The 25,021-nt window shown below is 41.3% G+C and overlaps 1 protein-coding gene across 1 annotated transcript in view; it reads right to left on the bottom strand.

Moving 5' to 3' along the window:
* Positions 1–8,700, bottom strand: part of tmem17 (transmembrane protein 17) — a 98,493-nt gene extending 89,793 nt beyond the window's left edge. The window contains exon 1 of the mRNA XM_035418823.1: positions 8,527–8,700. Coding sequence (XP_035274714.1) covers positions 8,527–8,641 — 115 coding nt within the window. The 5' untranslated portion in view covers positions 8,642–8,700. The remainder of the gene's footprint in view (positions 1–8,526) is intronic.
* Positions 8,701–25,021: the final 16,321 nt, after the last annotated feature.

Consider the following 25,021-nt stretch of genomic DNA (forward strand, 5'->3'; position numbering starts at 1 on the left):
GCTTGTACTGTATCACCAATGTTAATTATGCAGAACTACCGCATACCTCACATAACTGTATCAAACGTTTTGAGTCAATTAAACGGGCTAACAAAGAAAATCCGGAAGAAAATATTCAGCAACCGAATTAATCCGTTTGAATGTTTTGGTAGCCTACGTAATATGCTGTCCCAGCACGAATGCTTAGCATTTTATAAAACGAATACTAAAGCAAGAAAAGAACAGAAGAGCACACGTTATAATTCCAAGACGTTGACAGGCTATAACCAAAAGTAGGCTACTGCGCCGCATAACATACAAGTTTGATTTTAAGTTATTATGAAAATAAATTGGTTTGCCGGTGCATATTTTCAAACATGGCGGGTAATGGCGGAAAATAAATACAACACAAATGCTACGAGTACTCGACCAATCAGAAATGTTCAGCGCTGCAAGCTCCACCCAAAAGGTTCCTGTACTTTCGGAAAGTACTACCCCCCGAGCAGGAACGTTTTGGGGGGTAAAACAAAGCCCCCAGAACTAAATTTAGACCCTAGTTCCTGCGGTGGAAACGCACTGAGTTCCTCAAAAGGTTCCTAGTTCCGGGGTATAGTTCCTGCGGTGGAAACGCGGCTTTAGCCCACTGACGTATGAAAAAGCGGCGTTGTCGTCGGTCCATCTGTCATATGATTTCTTCTGTAACCCCATACTACCACCGAAGTAGCCTACATTATTTTCTAATAACCGGGACAGCCCGGAGGGGTTTATTCCACTTATATACAACGGGTTACCAACAATGACTATATATGGTTACTTTTGTATTTATTGATTTTTATCGATTTAATCACATGGAATTGAAATATTCTTCTGCAGCTGTTTGGGCATATTGTACCGCTGTCAAGCAAAACTGTCGTTGGTAGTTGAACTTGGACCGTTATGCAACAAATAGGATATAACAGGCCAATAGTCAGATTGTAACTGTTTTATATATCCTCTCAAACACATTCATTATGTTTTTATGCGAACATTCGCTTTCATGTCTTGACATCCGAAGCGACAGAATGCATTCACATTTCCAATATAGGCTAACTGGCAACAACAGCAGAAAACATGCACACGTTGTAAACAATTTGCTGTTTGATTACTTTCTCATCATCAATTCCATATAGGCTAATCGCAAAATGACAAGAATAGAACGAAAACTCGGACTTGCGTGAAAATTTAAATTAGTAGTGGTACAGCCACCGTTTGTTTTCCTTCGAAGTTACTGCTAGCCGAGCAGCGAAGTGTGCCCTCCAGATGCGAACCATGCACCATAAATTAGTCCATAGTCTTCCTGGTCTTTTTGTGGATTTGAAGAATGGCAGAGTAAAATTACGGCAGTCAGAAAAAGCTAAAGGGACGATTACTAGAATTAACCTGTTATTTTACCCTGACAAAAAGTGCGGAAGGTGATTTCCACTTTGCTTTTACTGTATCACCAATGTGAATTACGCAGAACTACCGCATACCTCACATAACTGTATCAAACGTTTTGAGTCAATTACAACGGGCTAAGAAAATCCGGAAGAAAATATTCAGCAACCGAATTAATCCGTTTGAATGTTTTAGTACGTAATATGCTGTCCCAGCACGAATGCTTAGCATTTTATAAAACGAATACTAAAGCAAGAAAAGAACAGAAGAGCACACGTTATAATTCGTGATCATGAAAATGCACTTCTTGTACGTCGCTTTGGATAAAAGCGTCTGCCAAATGAATGTAATGTAATGTAATGTAATTCCAAGACGTTGGCAGGCTATAACCAAAAGTAGGCTACTGCGCCGCATAACATACAAGTTTGATTTGAAGTTATTATGAAAATAAATTGGTTTGCGCCTGCATATTTTCAAACATGGCGCCTGAAAATAGACACAAAAAAATCCCGTGAGTACTCGACCAATCATAAATGTTCAGCGCTGCAAGCTCCACCCAAAAGGTTCCTGTACTTTCGGAAAGTACTACCCCCCGAGCAGGAACCTTTTGGGGGGTAAAACAAAAGCCGCGTTTCCACCAAAATTACCCGGAACTTTCAGTCCCAGGAACTACTTTACCAGGAACTAAAAGGTTCCATCAGCCAATGGTTGTCTGCGTTTCCACCGGGGTCTAAAGTACCGCGAAGATTAGGCAAATTAGCCCACTGACGTTGTCGTCGGTCCATCTGTCATATGATTTCTTCTGTAACCCCATACTACCACCGAAGTAGCCTACATTATTTTCTAATAACCGGGACAGCCCGGAGGGGTTTATTCCACTTATATACAACGGGTTACCAACAATGACTATATATGGTTACTTTTGTATTTATTGATTTTCATATATCCTCTCAAACACATTCATTAACAGCAGAAAACATGCACACGTTGTAAACAATTTGCTGTTTTATTACTTTCTCGTTGTCAATTCCATATAGGCTAATCGCAAAATGACAAGAATAGAACGAAAACTCGGACTTGCGTGAAAATGTAAATTAGTAGTGGTACAGCCACCGTTTGCTTTCCTTCGAAGTTACTGCTAGCCGAGCAGCGAAGTGTGCCCTCCAGATGCGAACCATGCACCATAAATGAGTCCATAGTCTTCCTGGTCTTTTCGTGGAATTGAAAAATGGCAGTAAAATTGAGTAAAATTACGGCAGTCTGAAAAAGCTAAAGCGAAGATTACTAGAATTAACCTGTTATTTTACCCGGATAAAAAGTGCGGAAGGTGATTTCCAGTTTGCTTGTACTGTATCACCAATGTTAATTATGCAGAACTACCGCATACCTCACATAACTGTATCAAACGTTTTGAGTCAATTACAACGGGCTAACAAAGAAAATCCGGAAGAAAATATTCAGCAACCGAATTAATCCGTTTGAATGTTTTGGTAGCCTACGTAATATGCTGTCCCAGCACGAATGCTTAGCATTTTATAAAACGAATACTAAAGCAAGAAAAGAACAGAAGAGCACACGTTATAATTCCAAGACGTTGACAGGTTATAACCAAAAGTAGGCTACTGCGCCGCATAACATACAAGTTTGATTTGAAGTTATTATGAAAATAAATTGGTTTGCCGCTGCATATTTTCAAACATGGCGGGTAATGGCGGAAAATAAATACAACACAAATGCTACGAGTACTCGACCAATCAGAAATGTTCAGCGCTGCAAGCTCCACCCAAAAGGTTCCTGTACTTTCGGAAAGTACTACCCCCCGAGCAGGAACGTTTTGGGGGGTAAAACAAAGCCCCCAGAACTAAATTTAGACCCTAGTTCCTGCGGTGGAAACGCACTGAGTTCCTCAAAAGGTTCCTAGTTCCGGGGTATAGTTCCTGCGGTGGAAACGCGGCTAAAGCCCCCAGAACTAAATTTAGACCCTAGTTCCTGCGGTGGAAACGCACTGAGTTCCTCAAAAGGTTCCTAGTTCCGGGGTATAGTTCCTGCGGTGGAAACGCGGCTTTAGTTCCGGGGGCTTTATTTTACCCCCAAAAAGGTTCCTGCTCGGGGGGTAGTACTTTCCAAAAGTACAGGAACCTTTGGGGTGGGGCGCAAGCACTGAAAATTTCTGATTGGTCGACTACTTGCAGTGTTATTTTTTTTACTTTCAGCCGCCATGTTTAAAAATCTCCACCGATTTATTTTCATAATAACTTAAAATCAAACTTATATGTTATGCGGCGCAGTAGCCTAGTTTTGGTTATAGCCTGCCAACGTCTTGGAATTATAACGTGTGCTCTTCTGTTCTTTTCTTGCTTTAGTATTCGTTTTATAAAATGCTAAGCATTCGTGCTGGGACAGCATATTACGTACCAAAACATTCAAACGGATTAATTCGGTTGCTGAATATTTTCTTCCGGATTTTCTTTGTTAGCCCGTTGTAATTAATTCAAAACGTTTGATACAGTTATGTGAGGTATGCGGTAGTTCTGTGTAATTCACATTGGTGATACAGTAAAAGCAAACAGGAAATCACCTTCCACACTTTTTGTCAGGGTAAAATAACAGGTTAATTCTAGTAATCGTCCCTTTAGCTTTTTCTGACTGCTGTAATTTTACTCTGCCATTCTTCAATTCCACGAAAAGACCAGGAAGACTATGGACTAATTTATGGTGCATGGTTCGCATCTGTAGGGCACACTTCGCTGCTCGGCTAGCAGTAACTTCGAAGGAAAGCAAACGGTGGCTGTACCACTACTAATTTAAATTTTCACGCAAGTCCGAGTTTTCGTTCTATTCTTGTCATTTTGCGATTAGCCTATATGGAATTGACGATGAGAAATCAAACAGCAAATTGTTTACAACGTGTGCATGTTTTCTGCTGTTGTTGCCAGTTATACATATAAATGTGAATGCATTCTGTCGCTTCGGATGTCAAGACATGAAAGCAAATGTTCGCATAAAAACATAATGAATGTGTTTGAGAGGATATATAAAACAGTTACAATCTGACTATTGGCCTGTTATATCTTATTTGTTTCATAATAACGGTCCAAGTTCAACTACCAACGACAGTTTTGCTTGACAACGGTAAAATATGCCCAAACGGCTGCAGAAGAATATTTCAATTCCAGGTGATTAAATCGTTAAAAAAAAAAAAATACAAAAGTAACCATATATAATCATTGTTGGTAACCCGTTGTATATTGGAATAAACCCCTCCGGGCTGTCCCGGTTATTAGAAAATAATGTAGGCTACTTCGGTGGTAGTATGGGGTTACAGAAGAAATCATAGTACAGATGGACCGACGACAACGTCGCTTTTTCATACGTCAGTGGGCTAATTTGCCTAATCTTCGCGGGACTTTAGACCGCGGAGGAAATGCAGACAACCATGGGCTGAAGGAACCTTTTAGTTCCTTGAAAAGTATTTCCTGGGACTAAAAGTTCCGGGTAATTTGGTGGAAACGCGGCTATAGGCTACAAGTTTAGCCGCGTTTCCACCGCAGGAACTATACCCCGGAACTAGGAACCTTTTGAGGAACTCAGTGCGTTTCCACCGCAGGAACTAGGGTCTAAATTTAGTTCTGGGGGCTTTGTTTTACCCCCCAAAATGTTCCTGCTCGGGGGGTAGTACTTTCCGAAAGTACAGGAACCTTTTGGGTGGAGCTTGCAGCGCTGAACATTTCTGATTGGTCGAGTACTCGTAGCATTTGTGTTGTATTTATTTTCCGCCATTACCCGCCATGTTTGAAAATATGCAGCGGCAAACCAATTTATTTTCATAATAACTTCAAATCAAACTTGTATGTTATGCGGCGCAGTAGCCTACTTTTGGTTATAGCCTGTCAACGTCTTGGAATTATAACGTGTGCTCTTATGTTCTTTTCTTACTTTAGTATTCGTTTTATACAATGCTAAGCATTCGTTCTGGGACAGCATATTACGTAGGCTACCAAAACATTCAAACGGATTAATTCGGTTGCTGAATATTTTCTTCCGGATTTTCTTTGTTAGCCCGTTGTAATTGACTCAAAACGTTTGATACAGTTATGTGAGGTATGCGGTAGTTCTGCATAATTAACATTGGTGATACAGTACAAGCAAACTGGAAATCACCTTCCGCACTTTTTATCCGGGTAAAATAACAGGTTAATTCTAGTAATCTTCCCTTTAGCTTTTTCAGACTGCCGTAATTTTACTCAATTTTACTGCCATTTTTCAATTCCACGAAAAGACCAGGAAGACTATGGACTCATTTATGGTGCATGGTTCGCATCTGGAGGGCACACTTCGCTGCTCGGCTAGCAGTAACTTCTAAGGAAAGCAAACGGTGGCTGTACCACTACTAATTTACATTTTCACGCAAGTCCGAGTTTTCGTTCTATTCTTGTCATTTTGCAATTAGCCTATATGGAATTGACGACGAGAAAGTAATAAAACAGCAAATTGTTTACAACGTGTGCATGTTTTCTGCTGTTAATGAATGTGTTTGAGAGGATATATGAAAATCAATAAATACAAAAGTAACCATATATAGTCATTGTTGGTAACCCGTTGTATATAAGTGGAATAAACCCCTCCGGGCTGTCCTGGTTATTAGAAAATAATGTAGGCTACGTCGGTGGTAGTATGGGGTTACAGAAAAAATCATATGACAGATGGACCGACGACAACGTCAGTGGGCTAATTTGCCTAATCTTCGCGGTACTTTAGACCCCGGTGGAAACGCAGACAACCATTGGCTGAAGGAACCTTTTAGTTCCTGGTAAAGTAGTTCCTGGGACTGAAAGTTCCGGGTAATTTTGGTGGAAACGCGGCTTTTGATTTGAAGTTATTATGAAAATAAATCGGTTTGTGCCTGCATATTTTTAAACATGGCGCCTGAAAAATAAACACAAAAAAATGAGAACCAATCAGAAATGTTCAGCGCTGCAAGCTCCACCCAAAAGGTTCCTGTATTTTCGGAAAGTACTACCCCCCGAGCAGGAACTTTTTGGGGGGTAAAATAAAGCCCCCGGAACTAAATTTAGACCCTAGTTCCTGCGGTGGAAACGCACTGAGTTCCTCAAAAGGTTCCTAGTTCCGGGGTAAAGTTCCTGCGGTGGAAACGCGGCTTTCCTCAAAAGGTTCCTAGTTCCGGGGTAAAGTTCCTGCGGTGGAAACGCGGCTTAAAACACGTTTTGAAGCTCAATGGCGGGCGCAGCCATAGCCGCGTTTCCACCAAAATTACCCGGAACTTTCAGTCCCAGGAACTACTTTACCAGGAACTAAAAGGTTCCTTCAGCCAATGGTTGTCTGCGTTTCCACCGGGGTCTAAAGTACCGCGAAGATTAGGCAAATTAGCCCACTGACGTTGTCGTCGGTCCATCTGTCATATGATTTCTTCTGTAACCCTATACTACCACCGAAGTAGCCTACATTATTTTCTAATAACCGGGACAGCCCGGAGGGGTTTATTCTACTTATATACAACGGGTTACCAACAATGACTATATATATGGTTACTTTTGTATTTATTGATTTTCATATATCCTCTCAAACACATTCATTAACAGCAGAAAACATGCACACGTTGTAAACAATTTGCTGTTTTGTTACTTTCTCGTTGTCAATTCCATATAGGCTAATCGCAAAATGACAAGAATAGAACGAAAACTCGGACTTGCGTGAAAATGTAAATTAGTAGTGGTACAGCCACCGTTTGCTTTCCTTCGAAGTTACTGCTAGCCGAGCAGCAAAGTGTGCCCTCCAGATGCGAACCATGCACGATAAATGAGTCCATAGTCTTCCTGGTCTTTTCGTGGAATTGAAAAATGGCAGTAAAATTGAGTAAAATTACGGCAGTCTGAAAAAGCTAAAGCGAAGATTACTAGAATTAACCTGTTATTTTACCCGGATAAAAAGTGCGGAAGGTGATTTCCAGTTTGCTTGTACTGTATCACCAATGTTAATTATGCAGAACTACCGCATACCTCACATAACTGTATCAAACGTTTTGAGTCAATTACAACGGGCTAACAAAGAAAATCCGGAAGAAAATATTCAGCAACCGAATTAATCCGTTTGAATGTTTTGGTAGCCTACGTAATATGCTGTCCCAGCACGAATGCTTAGCATTTTATAAAACGAATACTAAAGCAAGAAAAGAACAGAAGAGCACACGTTATAATTCCAAGACGTTATAACCAAGAAGTAGGCTACTGCGCCGCATAACATACAAGTTTGATTTGAAGTTATTATGAAAATAAATTGGTTTGCCGCTGCATATTTTCAAACATGGCGGGTAATGGCGGAAAATAAATACAACACAAATGCTACGAGTACTCGACCAATCAGAAATGTTCAGCGCTGCAAGCTCCACCCAAAAGGTTCCTGTACTTTCGGAAAGTACTACCCCCCGAGCAGGAACGTTTTGGGGGGTAAAACAAAGCCCCCAGAACTAAATTTAGACCCTAGTTCCTGCGGTGGAAACGCACTGAGTTCCTCAAAAGGTTCCTAGTTCCGGGGTATAGTTCCTGCGGTGGAAACGCGGCTCATGTTGTCGATTTGGAGCCAAAACCATAGAGTTAAGTGGTCTTGTGATTTTTACAATGTGATTGACAGTCCGGTGCGGAAAAGCCCATCAACCTGAACGAACTATTGCAGAACGAACTTGAGGCTAGCTGACTGTCTGCCGTTATGTTTTAAAATATATTATCAAATGTTTACGGAGTTTAATTTCAATCCGTGACTGTACTGTGTCATGTAATCGCGTTATATGTATGACATTAATAATACAATTATGTTCAGTTATCTTCAATGTATCTTTCTCAGCAAAACGAACATGCTTAGCTAGCATACCAGCCAGTGAGCTAGGTAGGCTATCCGTGGTTAACGGTAACCCAGGAACCCAGGAAACCTGACAAGAACGTTCTTCATAGGAACTCTCTAATCCGAATTTGGCGTTCTTGGTATTGAGAAGATTTGGTATGTAGGCCTATTGCTTAAAAAGACTGTAGATGGAGTCTGGCCCGGAAAGGCTGAAATAATGTTAAACATATACATATATTCTGTTCGGCACACAAACTAGTAAAAACATCTACTTACTGTGTCCTAAGAAAGTGATATTCTCCTCATGCGACGGTTGGTTTTGTTTCTGGTCGATAAGTACAGTGCGAGAGAAGTCCCCCAATCGTTTTCTGATAGAATCCGGCAGTTCCATTCTTCATATTAGCTTCCCGTCGGTAGCTTACCCAAAGCCCAGTGAAGCTGGCAACAATTGGAGACTTCCGGTTAGAGTATTTCAAACTAAAAGCTCGGTAAATGCAATGAATTCTTATGTGTGATTTTGTAATTTTTCTTTTAGTAACTAACACAGCTGGATAAAATTAAACGTAATATACTCATATTTAGAAGATTATACAGTCACTTCTGTGAAATCACGTCCCAAGTTATTGTTGCTGTTGTTTTTGTGTAGCCCGCCCATTCATTGCCATAGACTCTCAGTTCAGTACTGGCTCATTTGCATACCAGATTACTGCCAAAACTAAAAATAGTTACCAAATGAAAGGGGGTATACATTTACTCTACAGACCCATATGTTTAGCATTATGCAGTCATTTCTGTGAATCATGTTCCCAGAAATTGTTGCTGGTGTCTTAAGCCGGACACCCACTGCACGCGTATCGACCGCGAGCGCACTACGCGCGTATTACGCGCGTAACTGAAGCGTAGTTGAAGTACTGTTACTACAACGGCAGCGGGCCACGTCGTCTCCACCAGATGTGAACGCGTCGCGAACTGGCTGCGAAGCTCGCGCGACACAAGCGAACTGAAGCGTAGTTTTTCGCTTCTGTTCTATTTTTTCTGCTTGTTGCGCGTCACGATGGCCTGTTTATACACAGAAATATGCTCTAAAATGCTAGGTATACATGCTGTGATTTATATTTCATCCTTATATTACAGGGGGTGTGTCCCTAGTTCCCTCTTGCAGTAGTGGAGAACAAGATAAAACCAGATAAACACCAGATATTTTATAAGCAGCTAAAAAATACAAGCCTTTTCGTTTTTGTATTGTCCTTGCAGAAAAGAAAAAAAAAAAACTGGAACCTGGGGAAAAGGCAAACTTAGTTTTGCTATCTTATTTTGCGGAGGGGTGGGGTAAATTTGAAAATACACCACAGAAAGACGTAGCCTATTGAATGATGTAGAAGTGAATGCACCGAGCAGCGGTTTGTTAGCTCGAGTGTTGGAAGGTAGTTTTTAACCAACCGTTGCTCAGTCTATTTGACTTCTCCGATGTCTTCGTTCAACCATTGGGAATTCCCGTGTCGTCTTGTTATTCACGTCAAAACATTTATATGATCATATTTAGTAAAATCAGTTAATCGTCAAAAAGATAGCATAACAGTTTAAACTTGAAGGGATATGAACACCACAACGTCATGAACACCGGAAGCTTTGAAGTACAAGTGCAATAAAGGCTTGCTTACAACTTCATTTATAAAATAGGTGCATTTTCATCGGCAAGACCACTAAATCTGATTTTTTAAAGCACTGTGGATTATCTGATTTTATTAACAAGCCCTTTTTGAAAGCACGGCGAACGAAGACATCGGAAAAGTCAAATAGGCTGAGCAATGGTTGGTTAAAAACTACCTTCCAACACTCGAGCTAACAAACCGCTGCTCGGTGCATTCACTTCTACATCATTCAATAGGCTACGTCTTTCTGTGGTGTATTTTCAAATTTACCCCGCCCCCTCCGCAAAATAAGATAGCAAAACTAAGTTTGCCTTTTTCCCAGGTTCCAGTTTTAATTTTTTTTTTTCCTGCCAGGACAATAGAAAAACGAAAAGGCTTGTATTTTTTAGCTGCTTATAAAATATCTGGTGTTTATCTGGTTTTATCTTTCTCCACTACTGCAAGAGGGAACTAGGGACACACCCCCAGTAATATAAGGATGAAATATAAATCAGAGCATGTATACCTAGCATTTTAGAGCATATTTCTGTGTATAAACAGGCCATCGTGACGCGCGACAAGCCAAAAAAATAGAACAGAAGCGAAAAACTACGCTTCAGTTCGCTTGTGTCGCGCGAGCTTCGCAGCCAGTTCGCGACGCGTTCGCATCTGGTGGAGACGACGTCGCCCGCTGCCGTTGTAATAACAGTACTTCAACTACGCTTCAGTTACGCGCGCAGCGCGCTCGCGGTCGATACGCGTGCGGTGGGTGCCCTGCTTTAGTGTAGCCTGGCCCACAGAAGAAAATATAGGATATCTTTGGATGGATTTCTTTGGAAGAACATAGGATTTCTTCACATGGTTTTACATCACAGCGTGCGTAACTGCTTAGATGAGCAAACCCATGCTTGAAGGAGTATGAGACTGTTATTGACGCATCAATGCAGAAAAGGGTTGAATTCAGAGTTGCTTTAACAGAACCGATATATCAAATATGCTGAGTATTAAACCATGACCTAGGATTACATGAATCCGCTGCCATTATTGTTTTGATTATATTGTAATTTTTATATATGAATATTACTAATAATAATGTTACCTACCATAATGTTCTTGAGCCCATTGTTCATGGTGATGACTTGTGACAAATAAATAAATTATTAGTGATAAAGCTGGCATATTTGCCCCTAAATTAAGATTCTATTATTCTCATTCCACCAAATTATTTTGAATACATTCTCATTCTAATATTGCTATTAAAAATGTTATTAGTTGTAGTATTTCTGTCTTCGCATGTTGATGGTGCTGATGATGGCCAATCACATATGAAAAATAAGTAGGCCAACATAAATTAAAAAATGAGAATAGCTATATTTAATTTGCTCTTAAATTATTTTTCAAATCATGCTATGGTGCAGATTAAGGTGAAGTGGTGATGAAATCATAAATGTAATTTACAAATATGACAATGTGAATATAAAATAATACATAAGCCTAAATTATGAAGATTTTATGTAATTTTTGCATTTTGCCCATTTATCTCTTATTTCTTGTTTAACTCATAGTTCAATGTGTTCAGTAAGCAAGAAAATTTGCTTGTGTGCTGTGATAAACTGACTATCATGTCAGTGGCTACAGTTTTTATGCCCCCGGCCGCCGTAGGAGGCAGGAGGGGCATTATGTCAAGGCCCTGTCCGTCCATCCGTCCGTCCGTCCGTCATCCATCAACAATTTGGTTTCCGCTCATTTAACAGAAAACGCCTTTGTCGATCGGCCTGATTTCTTGGTGGTGAATTGGTCTTGACCACACGAAGGCTGGTTTTGATCGGTGACGCCACCGCTCATTCAAGATGGCTGCCACGGTCGCTATCTTGAATTTGGTTTACGCTCATTTAACAGAAAAGGCCTTTGTTGATCAGGCTGATATTTTTGGTTGTGAATTGGACTTGACTATACGAAGGCTGGTTTCGATCGGTGATGCCACCACTGATTCAATATGGCCGCCACAGCTGCCATCTTGAATTTGGTGTCTGTTCATTTAAAAGAAAATGCCTTTGTCGATCAGGCAGATTTTTTAGTGTTGAATTGGACTTGACCACACGAAGGCTGGTTTTAATCGGTGACGCCATGATTAATGAGTCATGGGCATATGCCTTAGCCTACTTTGATTCAGGGGTGAGTCTACTACAGGCTTCTTATATCTTTATTTATCATGATGAGTTGACCATGAATAGTGTTTTTTTTTTTTTTTTTTTTGCAACAACAGTGGTTAGGGGGAAGAAGATGGGACATAGGCCGGAGAGGCACCAGTAGTATTTTTTGGATGCTACCTTGCTCATGGTTATAATGCTAGATGTGAACAGCTGTAATGAATTTTTTGCATTTGGCCAAGGATACAAATCAGCATCCCTCCACCATGCTTAGGTTCATCCAGCTGTCTTTAGGTAGTCAGTATTCAAGACCTTATTTGTGTTTTTCTAGACCTTTATTTAGTTGACCTTTATGTACATGTATGTACTGAAATGCTTGCTGCAGAATAGTTGTCAATAGTACACACAAACAACACTTGCATGTCCTTCTGGTCTGCACCTCGCTAAAACAAGGTGTGCGTTTTCTTTTTTCACTGTTGATCACACACAAACAAGACAACACTGGCTCTACATTAACAAAAAAGGGAGGTGGGGTAGGAGGCAAGGGGACAGCACAACATGGAGAATATACTGAATATCCATTGTTTTTATTAAGTGTATACTATTTACAGTATTACAAAAGTACATTGGTGTATTTATGCAGTATTTATAGTATTACAAAGTGCATGGATTGGGATGGCAGGTATGCCATCCCGCCAAGTTACGCCTTGGCGGGGGCATGCCCCATACCTACACAGCACCGAGAGTTTGGCACTTTTCAGGGTTTCCCACAGAAATAACCACAACAGCCACAGACACTCAGCCCTTAAAAACATTTAATTCTGTACATTCTCACCCCATTTCAACAGACAGAATTCATAAACAACTTCACATGTCCACACAATAAAGCCCCAAACTAAGGGGATTTTGAGTTTTCTCCTTCTTCTTCTTCTTCTTCTTCTTCTCATTCTTATTTTTCCTGCCGCCTATCCCACAAACAAAATGTCTCCCCATTGGACATTTTACCGACACCAGCCAAATCTTCACCTACACGACCCAATCAAAAACTTGCATACACACGCAAAACACCCATACCTTTTTACTCTGAAACATTTCCAGTTTAAACAGCTAGTCTGCCTGTGGCCTAGTGGGCAAGGTTACAGTCTTGGGAACATGGGGTCGTAGGTTCAAGCCCAGCTTGGAACACGTTTCTTTAACCTGCTTTTACCCTCACTAATAATTGTCTACTACTTCTCAATTCTGCTTTTGCACCATATCTACCCGCCGTTCACCGAACGTATACACTGCATTATGACGTACCGTCTGGACGTTCAGTTATTAACCGGCTACAATATTGCAAAGCCATATGGATTCAACGGGAGCTCTTCTGTGCTTACTGGCCTGTGTTCTTCTTTAAAACCACGGACAGGTTTGCTAATGATATTTCACGCATTGCATAGCTATGTCATGGTGCTGCACTAACAAAGTCACAGACTGGTAAACCTCCGGTTGAAGGATTCAATCCCGCCTCGCTCTCAGGCAGATAATTTTCTCTTTTACACTAACGTTTTCTTACGCTTATATTTGCTTTACCAAAACTCACTCACGGCCACCCATATGAATTTCATGACGGCAAATATATTCCTTTTCTTAAAAAGTTACACGGGACTTCCGGTTGCACCATATGCTAGTAAGACGCATACTCGATAGCTCCTACAATTTTTAACAGAAACTCGAAACAGAACAGAATAATTCTTACATTTTGAAACTCAAAGCAATTTTGTTGTAATTCAACAAAAGGTAAACCCGTATTAATCTCCGCGAAGCATTAGCGACAACAAAAATGCCAACAACAAGGAAAACTACGACCATTGGACAGGGCTCTGGAGAGTCTGTCGCTGGCGGCCATGACGAGCACAGCCAAGATTGCACTAGCAAGGATATACTGGATGCGATAGCAACTCGGTACGCGCATCTAAGTCTGAGATTGGTGAGATGATTGACAGAAGATTTGAACAGTTCTCGATCTATATGAGAGGAGAACTGTCTGCTCTAAAAAATGAGACTAATTCCACACTCGCTACCATGAAAGCCACAGTGGACAAGTTGACTGACACGATGGTCTAAGTCAGTGGTGTCAAACTCGTGCCATGGAGGGCCGTGTGTATGCAGGTTTTCATTCCAGCCTCAGATCTTGATTATATAATTAGTTAAATTATTTGCTGAATTAGGGATGCAGGTTTGTGCACAATGGTGACCCGACGTCTATGGTGACCCACATTGTCTAAATAAAAATTTTCTTATATTCTGTGCTTCAATGCAGTTAAATGCATATGGCTGAATGAGTAATTGGTCTCAATTAAGGCAGCATTAATTGGTTGGAATGAAAACCTGCATACACACGGCCCTCCATGGCACGAGTTTGACACCACTGGTCTAAGTGGAGCGCGGGGCATCACACACCTCAGACACAGTTACCGAGCTACAACAAGAAGTACAATAAAGGGACTTTATTGCACAACTGTTAAAAGACGCTCTGTCATTGGGAAAGCTCCCGCTGATTGACACACAGAGTTCTCCGAAGTCGCTCTGATGACAGCCACCCTCGCGCATTCATTCTAAATTTTCACTGTTTTCATGAATGGGAAGACGTCATTCGCAAAGCTGCTCAGCTTAAATCCATCACCTTCAACGGCCAAAGAATCTTGATTTTCCCCGACTACCCACCTGCCGTAGTGAAACAACGCGCCCGCTTCAACCGAGCCAGGGAGATGCTGCGAGACAAGCCAGAGGTCCGATACGGGTTTCAGTATCCAGCGTGCTTTCGGATCACCCACAGCGGCAAGGAGCTTTACTATACAAACCCGAAGGAAGCGATTGAATATGCGGAGTGTCACTTCGGAGCTGGTAACGTTAACGTTAATGCCACATCATGAACTTTTGCCAGTGATTTGCTGTTTCCTAGATAGCTAATGGGCTACTTAAAGTAGCTTTTATGGCTTCCAAGGTGAATAGTTCTTACAATTTTCCATGCACTGTTGATCGTTTTTACTCAACATTTGCATATTTTGTTCTGAAATACTTCTTAAATCGTTTTGAATTTCTGTTCTGTTCTTTAGACTGATTTACTACCAACAATGAAGCTTCGTTTATTTTGTACGTGTAGGCTAACTTAGCACAGAGTTAACAGGAGAGCGAAGTTATTAGTGTATTGACTGCTTGCCATTCTGGCTTAGTAGGCTATATTGTTATTGTTAGTGTAACTTTCTTTTTCTTATCTTTTCTGTTAATGGGGTTGTATTGTTTTGTGACACTTAAGGGCATGTTTGAGGGGAAGGGGGTCTGGGATCACACCTGCGCTAATATTAGATGTCAAAATACGAACGGGATGAGGATGATGGGACGCTGGATGCCATTACTTTACAGGCTCTATGCAGGATAACAGAAAAATAGATGACAGGAACAAGGGGCTCATATTTACTTCCTGGAATGTTAAGGGCATAAATCACCCCATTAGATGCAAGGTTTTGGCTCACCTGAAATCTCTGAGCTCAGATTTTATTTTCCTCCAGGAGACCCACTTGAAGAATGATTTGCATGCTAGATTGAGAAGCAAATGGATAGGACACATCTTCCACTCTTCATTTTCAGCTAAAGCTAGGGGCACAGCCATTTTAATTCGCAGGGGCATTTCTTTTAAGCACAAGTCCACAATTGCTGACACAGAGGGTAGGTTTGTTATAGTGGTTGGGGAAATACATTCAACGCCAGTGACTTTAGTGAATATATATGGTCCAAACTTTGATAGCCCTGTATTTTTCAAAAAAAGTCTTCGCGTTGATACCAGATCTATCCAGCACTAATTTAATAATTGGAGGTGACTTTAATTGTGTGCTTGACCCATACCTGGACAGACCACCCAACGAGCACCTTCCTCGAATTCGAGAGATTTCTTAAATGCATATATTAACAACACCAACATATGTGACATTTGGAGAGTCTCTAATCCTACAGGAAGAGAATATTCCTTTCATTCCCAAGTCCACAAGGTGTATACCCGTATTGATTATTTTCTTGTTGATAGGAAGCTGATCCCTTATACTTCTGATGCCACTTATCGTGATATTGTAATTTCAGATCACTGCCCACTCACGTTTACGCTGCACTTAGCTGGTCCATTCACAAGACAACCGATATGGCGTTTCAATCCCCAACTATTAAAGGACTCAAAATTTTGTGAGTATTTTCGCACTCAAATTTCAATATTTTTGGAAGCTAACGATAAACCTAATATACCTCCATCATTGCTTTAGGAGACTTTAAAAGCTTTCATGAGAGGTTGCATTATTTCTTTTAACGGGTCGAAAAATAACCAGAACAGAGCTATTTTACAGCAATTGGAAAAGGAAATCCATCAATTAGATAGTGAGAATGCTGCCATTCCCTCCTTGGAATTACATAAGAAAATTTTAAAGCTCAGATTCCAGTACAATCAGATTGCCTCTGAAAGAATCTCAGAGTCATTCTTATATGTGAAACAAAAGTACTTTGACTTCGGTTAGAAGCCACACAAACTAGCCTACTAGTTAGACAGCTACGTAAGATTGAAAATGATCGGACTATTCATAAGATGAAATCTGTTTCTGGAGCTCATCTGACCTCAGCTAAAGATATTAATAATCGCTTCAAACCATTCTATGAATCACTGTACTCTAGCAAAGTAAATGCAACACCAGCAGTCATGCAAAAGTATCTAGATGACTGCAACTTGCCCGTATTAAGCCAGGAGGATCAAGATTTTCTTGGTGCGGAAATAGCACTTGATGAAATAAATGAAACGATACAAACACTGAAGGGAGGTAAAACCCCTGGCCCAGATGAGCTACTATGTGAAATTTACAAAGTGTTTGGGGATTTACTCTCTCCTTACATGCTCAAAATGTTCACCCAAGCCTTCAATGATGGATGCCTTCCCCAGACTCTTAATGAGGCTGTTATTATTGTCCTCCCAAAAAAAGGTAAAGATACAGAGGAGGTGGGGGGGATATAGACCCATCTCTCTCTTAAATGTAGGCCAGAAGGTCTTAGCTAAGACTCTTGCCAACAGGCTCAGTAGATTTTTGGGTAAATTGATTCAGCCAGATCAGACTGGATTCGTGCCTGGTCGAAATTCATTTTGTAACCTAAGGCGCCTGTTTAACATAATGTACTCCTCCCAGACCAGCAACACAGACTTAGTAGTAATTTCTCTCGATGCTGAAAAAGCGTTTGACCAGGTGGAGTGGTCATACCTGTTTGCTGTACTACAGAAATTTTACCTGGGAGAAGCTGTTATATGAGAGTCCTCGTGCGCAAATACTCACAAATAGAATGTTGTCTGCTCCTTTTAGCCTTCATAGAGATACACGACGGGTGCGCTCTATCCGCACTCCTGTTCGCGCTGGCCATCAAACCACTAGCAGAGACCATACGCTCAGACGAGACAATACACAGATTCAATTCCAAAACCACAACGAACAAAATATCATTGTACGTGGATGATATTTTGTTGTATGTAACAAACCCTCACATAAGTATTCCAGCGATTTTAAATAGAATAGAACTTTTTGGTAGCCTTTTTGGATATAGAATTAACTGGAATAAAAGTGAGCTAATGCCATTTGACCTTAAAGATTGTTCTCAGATCTCGCACTTTCCTCTTAGAATATCCAGGGAAAAGTTTACCTACCTTGGGATCGTAGTGACTAGACTGCCCAATTCCTTATATACAGCCAACTTCCACCCCCCCCCCCACCCCCGATAGACAAATTGCAAGCAAAAATTCAGTTTTGGAGATCTCTCCCTATTTCTTTGATTGGAAGGGTTAATGCCATTAAAATGATTTTTCTTCCGCAACTCTTATACCTCTTTCAGAATCTCCTGGTATTGATTCCTAAATCATTTTTTAACCGGTTAGACTTGATCATCCTACCTTTTCTGTGGAATTATAAAAGTCACAGGATTAAGAAATTGCACCTCGGTAAGACTAAGCGAGAGTGGGTATTGCTCTTATACATTTTCATCTTTACTACTAGGCCTCTAATATTAGAATTATTTCATTATGGTTGCATGACATGAGTGGTTCTTGAGAATGGCTGAAACTGCAGCAAGAGGAGTGTCACCCCTATGATATAGGAGCCGTGATCCTATCCCTATTGAGTCTTAAAAAATCAACCTATGGTGGTAACTTCATTATCCATAATACTCTGCGCATCTGGAAGCAGATTAAGGCTCACTTCGGTGTGAAAACACTGTCATTTTTGCTTCCCATAGCAGCTAACCCATCCTTCTCCCCATCTGTGCTGGACAGTGGTTTCAAACAATGGAGGGACTTATACTTAAACGGGACCTTTGCCAGTTTTGAACAGCTACAAGAAAAATATGGACTCCATAGGAGTAATTTTTTTAGGTTTCTGCAAGTCAGAAGCTATTTACTGACTCATTCACATGGATTTGCTGCTGCTCAGCCCTCTTGTATGGACGATTGCCTTAGAGACTTAGCCGGCAAAGACAAAATCATATCCCGTTTATATGACACTTTACAGTCTATAAATGTGACTTGAAAGAATTGAGGAAATATTGGGTAGCATTGCTTTGCAATACATCTTATTTAATTTCGGTGAGGCAAGATAGCCTATATTGTTTGTAGTAAGAACCGTAACTTGGCGTCATTTTGATATCAATACTTTTAACGGCAGGCCTGGATTTTGGCAGTCTGAATGAATGAGTTATAGACAGTGTATGTCTTGTATGTGTGAGTAACTTGCCATTTTTTTACGTTGAAAACATGTTTTTTATGAGATGTTGATTTACAGTACAATGGAAAAAGTACTTGGTATACGATGGATGTGCAGTATTTACTTTGTTAAATAGGGGTCATTGTATGCAAGGGTGATGGGTGATGTTTCAGGTATTAGTATGTATTTGGGCATTGGAGGGGGTGGGGGTGCGTTCTAATGGCTGATGGCATGAAGCCAGAGTTTTTGGCCTTGAAGAACTTGTGTCTTCCTGATGGAAGTAAGAAGAGACTGTGACATGGGCGAGAGCTGTCTCTTAATGATGTTGCAGGCCCTCTTTGTGAGTCAGTTGGGGTAAATGCCCTCAGTGGATGTGAGTTGGACACCTGTGATATGTTGAGTTTTCACCGCCATCTGGAGTGGCTTTTTTTTCAGTGTTGTCTTCAGGTGTTGCAGGAAGTTGAGGAGGTGTTCTGTCTTCCTGACAAGGGAAGTGGTGTGTACAGACTATGTCAGGGAGTCTGTAATAAGTACGCTAAGGAACTTAAAGCTGCTGACTCTCCACTGTAGATCCACTGATGGTGTGGTTCTGTCGTTTGAAGTCCAGAATTAGCTTCTTTGTTTTGCTGACATAGAGTTTTTTGGCTTGGCACTATGTCTGCAGGTGCTTGACTTCTCTCTGTAGGTTGTCTCATTGTAATACTCACCTTGTGAAACACCTGGAACAATTCAATAACTTTGTTATCGTAAAGTAGCAAAAGGGTTAATCCGTTGCATTCATCATTTTTTTAATTTGATGAACTGAGATGGATTGACCCAAGAAATATACAGTATGTAAGATACCATATATGTACAACCTAAAACCCCTATAGAACTTATGTTGCTACCTATATTGTTTTCAGTATTTTAAAGTAGTGTTGGCGATTTATAGTACTCTGTCAAAAGAGTTGTGGTCCATTGCTCTTGATAACACTAAAGCTGTGGATTGAATATAAAAAATCGCTTCTCCAATCAGTAGCTGTTTGCTGCACTGTCAAACAAACATCGTGGTGACACGTGTTTCCTATACACTTTGAAAACGTGTTTGTACTGTAACTTTTGAATGTTGCATAATCTTGAACTTTATTTGTTCATTATCCACTTCTAGAAACCAGATGTGACAGCAATGCACACCCTTGTACTCCGAGGCCTCCCTGTTCTACTTGGTGATGACCCCAGTAACTTCTACAACAACTGCTTCGTAAGTTCTCATAAGCCGCGTTTCCACCGCAGGAACTATACCCCGGAACTAGGAACCTTTTGAGGAACTCAGTGCGTTTCCACCGCAGGAACTAGGGTCTAAATTTAGTTCTGGGGGCTTTGTTTTACCCCCCAAAACGTTCCTGCTCGGGGGGTAGTACTTTCCGAAAGTACAGGAACCTTTTGGGTGGAGCTTGCAGCGCTGAACATTTCTGATTGGTCGAGTACTCGCAGCACTTGTGTTGTATTTATTTTCCGCCATTACCCGCCATGTTTGAAAATATGCCGGCGCAACCCGATTTATTTTCATAATAACTTAAAATCAAACTTGTATGTTATGCAGCGCAGTAGCCTAGTTTTGGTTATAGCCTGCCAACGTCTTGGAATTATAACGTGTGCTCTTCTGTTCTTTTCTTGCTTTAGTATTCGTTTTATAAAATGCTAAGCATTCGTGCTGGGACAGCATATTACGTACTAAAACATTCAAACGGATTAATTCGGTTGCTGAATATTTTCTTCCGGATTTTCTTTGTTAGCCCATTAATTGAATCAAAACGTTTGATACAGTTATGTGAGGTATGCGGTAGTTCTGCGTAATTCACATTGGTGATACAGTAAAAGCAAACTGGAAATCACCTTCCGCACGTTTTATCCGGGTAAAATAACAGGTTAATTCTAGTAATCTTCCCTTTAGCTTTTTCAGACTGCCGTAATTTTACTCAATTTTACTGCCATTTTTCAATTCCACGAAAAGACCAGGAAGACTATGGACTCATTTATGGTGCATGGTTCGCATCTGGAGGGCACACTTCGCTGCTCGGCTAGCAGTAACTTCGAAGGAAAGCAAACGGTGGCTATACCACTACTAATTTACATTTTCACGCAAGTCCGAGTTTTCGTTCTATTCTTGTCATTTTGCGATTAGCCTATATGGAATTGACGACGAGAAAGTAATAAAACAGCAAATTGTTTACAACGTGTGCATGTTTTCTGCTGTTAATGAATGTGTTTGAGAGGATATATGAAAATCAATAAATACAAAAGTAACCATATATAGTCATTGTTGCTAACCCGTTGTATATATGTGGAATAAACCCCTCCGGGCTGTCCCGGTTATTAGAAAATAATGTAGGCTACTTCGGTGGGAGTATGGGGTTACAGAAGAAATCATATGACAGATGGACCGATGACAACGTCAGTGGGCTAATTTGCCTAATCTTCGCGGTACTTTAGACCCCAGTGGAAACGCAGACAACCATTGGCTGAAGGAACCTTTTAGTTCCTGGTAAAGTAGTTCCTGGGACTGAAAGTTCCGGGTAATTTTGGTGGAAACGCGGCTATAGTTACATCTTAGAGGGGCACACAGAGTTGTGGGGAAATATGCTTTGTATTTGCCGGTATCTTACTGAGATTCAGATAAAAAGATTAATGCCAATTATATCCCTGTGAGTTCAGTACAAAGATGGGCATGGGCTGCATGCTAACTGTGACAGTTCAGTGTATGCCAGCAGGGTGAAACTACTAGCCTAGCTCCTGTGAAGTGAGAGAAATACACCTTTCATTTCCAAAACTGAGTTATTTAAGTACAAGACCTTGCATATTTATGATGAGTCAAGATAAAAAAAAACATAAACAAGGTCTGAGTTTTAACTGTAGATGCATTTGGGGTGCCTGGTAGTTCACCTGTTAGAGGCGTATAACATATCAAGGCTGAGTCCTAACCACAGCGGCCGGGATTTGATTTGAGGGAGCCCTTTGCTGCATGTCATCGCCTCTCTCTCCCCTGCCTTTCCTGTCTCTCTACTGTCACTATTGAATAAAGCGGAAATACCCTCAAAAAATCTTTTTAAAATTTTTAGATGCATATGGAGATGGTGACAAATGGGCAACTAACTTCACAGTTTGTGAGACCGACTGCTCACGGCACCACAAAATCATGACTGTGTCGTTCTGTCCTTACTATCTATCTAATTGACTGTCGTTCTTGGCTATGTCCCTGGCCCTGACAATGCGCTCGCAGCTGAATGCATTGCAGACATCTACAACAACGCTGTCTCCAGAGCAGCTGATCAGCCTGTCTTTCTGCTTGGGGATTTCAACAGTTGCAACGTCACTACGCTATTCCCACAATTGGAGCAGTATGTCACATCTTCAATGCAACTGGACAGAACGCTGGACTTATGTTTCGGAAATATACCCGACGCATATGTTTCCAAGCCCTGCCCTCCACTTGGTTTCTCAGACCATAATGTAATATTACTGCTGCCAAAATACAGACAAAAATTGAAAACACATAAGATTAAATTACATTACATTACAGGCATTAGGCAGATGCTCTTATCCAGAGCGACGTACAACAAAGTGTATAACCAAGCCCAGGAACAAGTGTGTTGAAAATCCTAGAGGGGAGTACAGTTCCAAGTGCAGGGAACGACAGCGTAGTTTAACTTGGACCCTGTAGGTTAATCTGATTAACGATCCATTCAAAAACCATCCAGGTGTGGAATAATGACTCTGTGGAAACGCTGAGGGGGTTTTGAGCTCACTGACTGGGGGATGTTCTTCCAGAGTAGTGAGGGTGACCTGAACATGCTCAATGACTCCATCTGCTCATGCATGTCATTCTGCACTGACAGTGTCATTCCAACTAAACAGGTCAGACTCTATCCTAACAACAAGCCCTGGGTCACCACAGAGCTGAAACACTGTCTCAACCTCAAAAAAAATGGCATTTATACAGGGAGACAAAAAACGTGTCAATGAACTGAAAAGGGAGCTGAAGCACAAAACCAAGCTGGCCAAGCTCCGCTACAAAAATAAAATGGAGGAGAGGTTCACCAGGGGAAATGCGAGGGAGGCGTGGCAGGGTCTCAACACCATGATGGGCAGAGCTCCAGCCCAGATACAGTGCCCAGACCCCACCTCCTTCGCAGAGCAGCTGAACACCTTCTACACCAGGTTCAACAGGACTGACCCCGTGGAGGACTAGACCCCGACCAACACCAGCTGTGCCCCTGCACCAATCAGCATGGAGGAGCAGAAGGTCGTCTCCATCCTCTCCAAGCTACACCCGAGGAAAGCTCCCGGACCAGACGGGCTCAAGGGCCGCATACTGAAGGAGTGCGCGGCTCAGTTGGGCAGTGTGGTGGCACAGCTTTTCCAGCTGTTCCTGAACGCCAGCTTCGTCCCCAGGGCATGGAAGGAGACAACCATCATCCCTGTTCCCAAAAAGCCCCATGCCAAAGCCATGAACGACTTCAGGCCTGTGGCACTCAGCTCCATCCTCTGCAAGTGCATGGAGAGGGTGGTCACTGGGGAGCTTACCACCATGGTGGGCGAGAGGCTGGACCCATTCCAGTTTGCCTACAAGGTGAAACGGGGAGTTGAGGATGCCAGCCTAACTCTTCTGGATACAGTGGCTAGGCACCTCGACTCTCCAAACTCATGCGTCAGGATTTTATTCATGGACTTTTCATCTGCTTTTAATACAGTAAACACAAACACACTTCTGCACTGCCTCCAAGTCAGCACAACACTGGTTTTATGGATTAAGGATTTTTTAAAGTCGGACTGAAATTTGAAATACTGTATCATTATATATATTCTATACCATTGCAAAATTGTTTTTAAATGGTTTTAAAATGTTTTTTTTTTAAATGATAAAAATGTATACTTTTGGACATCACAAAAATGTTACTATCACGTTACTATGGAGGTCGGATACTGCGTGGGAGGGGTCGAGGGCGTACTCCTTGCGTTTTGAGTGACAGCTAGTGGGCCCACTGTTCTGAAACCCCGTCTTGGTTTCGTTTGACAACCCACGTCACTGGTGCGTGTCTCGGTCTGGCAAGCGGCATCACTTCGTTTACCAATGAACCGCAAAGTTATTTAAAAAATACATTTTAAAATGACAGAAAAGTAGTCAGCTGAAGTCAGCATTCCCTCCCAGTAGGCTAGTACAATGAACTCAGGCGAACTCAAATTACAATGGCGGGAAAAAAATAAAAGTGCGGATGGTGGGAAAATGTTGACTATGACAGTCATGAAGATAAAATAATAGGGTGACAGGCTACATTTCAGTAGATAGGTAAAGCTAAATGAGTTGCCATATTGCACAAAGTCAACAAATCTCTGTAGCTAGCTAGATAAATAATATTTGGCTTTCCTGAATTGTTGCTTTATATTTCTTGCTTTTCAGCTATGCCAGCTAACGTTAGCGAATGTAGCTGTAAGGCTATTCTCCTTGTAAGCCAGGCAAAGGTAATTCATACACTCAGTACTTATACATCCAAAATATAATAATATAAGAAACTTACTTTGTGGTTATCCTCCGTACTGCTCTGTAATGTGCTTGATCGAATTGTGGGGGGACTGCTCAAGGGTTCAGTCGCAGTTCTTTGCAAAATCCACTCTGTTTTTGCGCCCAATTCAAAAAGTCGTCTGGTTTAAAATGCAGACTGCAGACTCTTGTGTTGTTTGACACTAATGAACCTGATAAAAATTCTACCCACTTGTTTTTTACATTTGTGTCCTTCGGGATTGCGTGTAGTGAGTCAGTATTTGTGCATCCTTCAACACAACAGTGCTGCTTGCAAGGTGCCATGTTTGCCAGACTTGACAATGGCAAATGCAGCCTAGCCCTCAGTGTCAATCATAAGCAAATACACGCTGTGATAGGCTGCATGCAAATGAGACCGCTTCCTGACATCAAGAAGCAGCAATTTAAAAAATGTGGAAACACCAATTTCTATAATTCAAAACAAAAAATTATAAATTGTAAATGATTTGATAATACAGCTGACACTGCCTATTTTACCACCAAGGGTAGTACAAAATATAAGCGAAGCAATTTCAGTCCGACTTTAAATGACAGACCCCAACATGTCAGAGTGAATGGTTTTAAATCCAGCAACACTGTTTTAAATACGGGGGTCCCACAGGGCTGTGTCTTGTCACCCATCCTCTTCTCCATATACAAAACGAAATCACCTACAAT

The sequence above is a fragment of the Anguilla anguilla genome, chromosome 5 (genome assembly GCF_013347855.1).
Source record: "Anguilla anguilla isolate fAngAng1 chromosome 5, fAngAng1.pri, whole genome shotgun sequence".
NCBI classification, from domain to species: Eukaryota; Metazoa; Chordata; class Actinopteri; order Anguilliformes; family Anguillidae; genus Anguilla; species Anguilla anguilla.